The following is a 948-nucleotide window of genomic DNA, read 5'->3' on the forward strand; positions in this document are numbered from 1 at the left end:
GCAACAGTAAATTACATTACTATATGTAGTTCAGGGCCTAGCATAGTAGCATATATGTATGGAAACACCTACGATGGGAAGTTTCTTGCAATTGCTAGTCTTGTGACAGTTATTGACCCTCCAAGCTGCGCTACCTTCACCGTCGAAGGTTCCAGCTCCGTTCAACTTAAACCCATTAATTTTGCGGAAGACGACCCATTTATCCTTTCCGTGGATGTTACTTCCGTCAGCAAGAAGAGTGCCTAGCAAGTTGATCTCGATTGGAGCTTTGCATGGCCCTGTCATAATGATCTCACAAAGCTTGAACTCTCCTTTTGGGATCACCACCCTGCTCGGTGTCGTACATTGGCATGCCGCTGTGAATGCTTTTAAAAGTTCCTGTATATCGCGCAATGAAACCCTTATTAGTTAATGTGTAAGTGAAATACTAATAAACAGGGTTTTGATAATGTAACCTTTCTATAGATTGCTTGGGAGCAAGATATGAAACTAACCTGAGTAATATCAGAACCTGGAGGAGAATTAATGTTAAACACCTCATGAGCATTGGCTGAAAATGCCACCAGACATAGAACGAAAATTGTAGAAATTCCGATATATGAACCCATTTTTTATTTTTTATTTTTTTTTTAACTTTTTTTTATATATATCTTTAGTTTTTTGTTTTGTGTTTTTTTTTTCTGAGAGTTTTACTAACCGTTTGCTGCTTTATATATAATGCCTTGAAAGAGAGATGTTAGCACCATTTTACTCTCTACTTCTCGTTTTTTAGGTTGTTTGAACGCACAAAAAGTTGTGGGCCTTGAATTACACGTCACGTATTTTGTATTTTATTAAAATTAGGTGATTATTCGCGCTAGGTTGCAGATTTTCTTTAATTTTTATAATAAATTCAAAATCTCATATATTAAATATCTACTATATATACAAGATCAAAATACTAAACAT

General features: G+C 35.3%; 1 protein-coding gene across 1 annotated transcript in view; it reads right to left on the reverse strand.

The window, feature by feature from the left end:
- Positions 1 to 663, reverse strand: part of LOC104767373 (polygalacturonase-like) — a 3,780-nt gene extending 3,117 nt beyond the window's left edge. Inside the window, exons 1-2 of the mRNA XM_010491410.2 lie at positions 495 to 663; positions 73 to 378 (exon numbers count right to left, since the gene is read on the reverse strand). Of these exons, the coding sequence (XP_010489712.1) occupies positions 73 to 378; positions 495 to 608 (420 nt within the window). The 5' untranslated portion in view covers positions 609 to 663. The remainder of the gene's footprint in view (positions 1 to 72; positions 379 to 494) is intronic.

The sequence above is a fragment of the Camelina sativa genome, chromosome 19, assembly GCF_000633955.1.
Source record: "Camelina sativa cultivar DH55 chromosome 19, Cs, whole genome shotgun sequence".
NCBI lineage: Eukaryota > Viridiplantae > Streptophyta > Magnoliopsida > Brassicales > Brassicaceae > Camelina > Camelina sativa.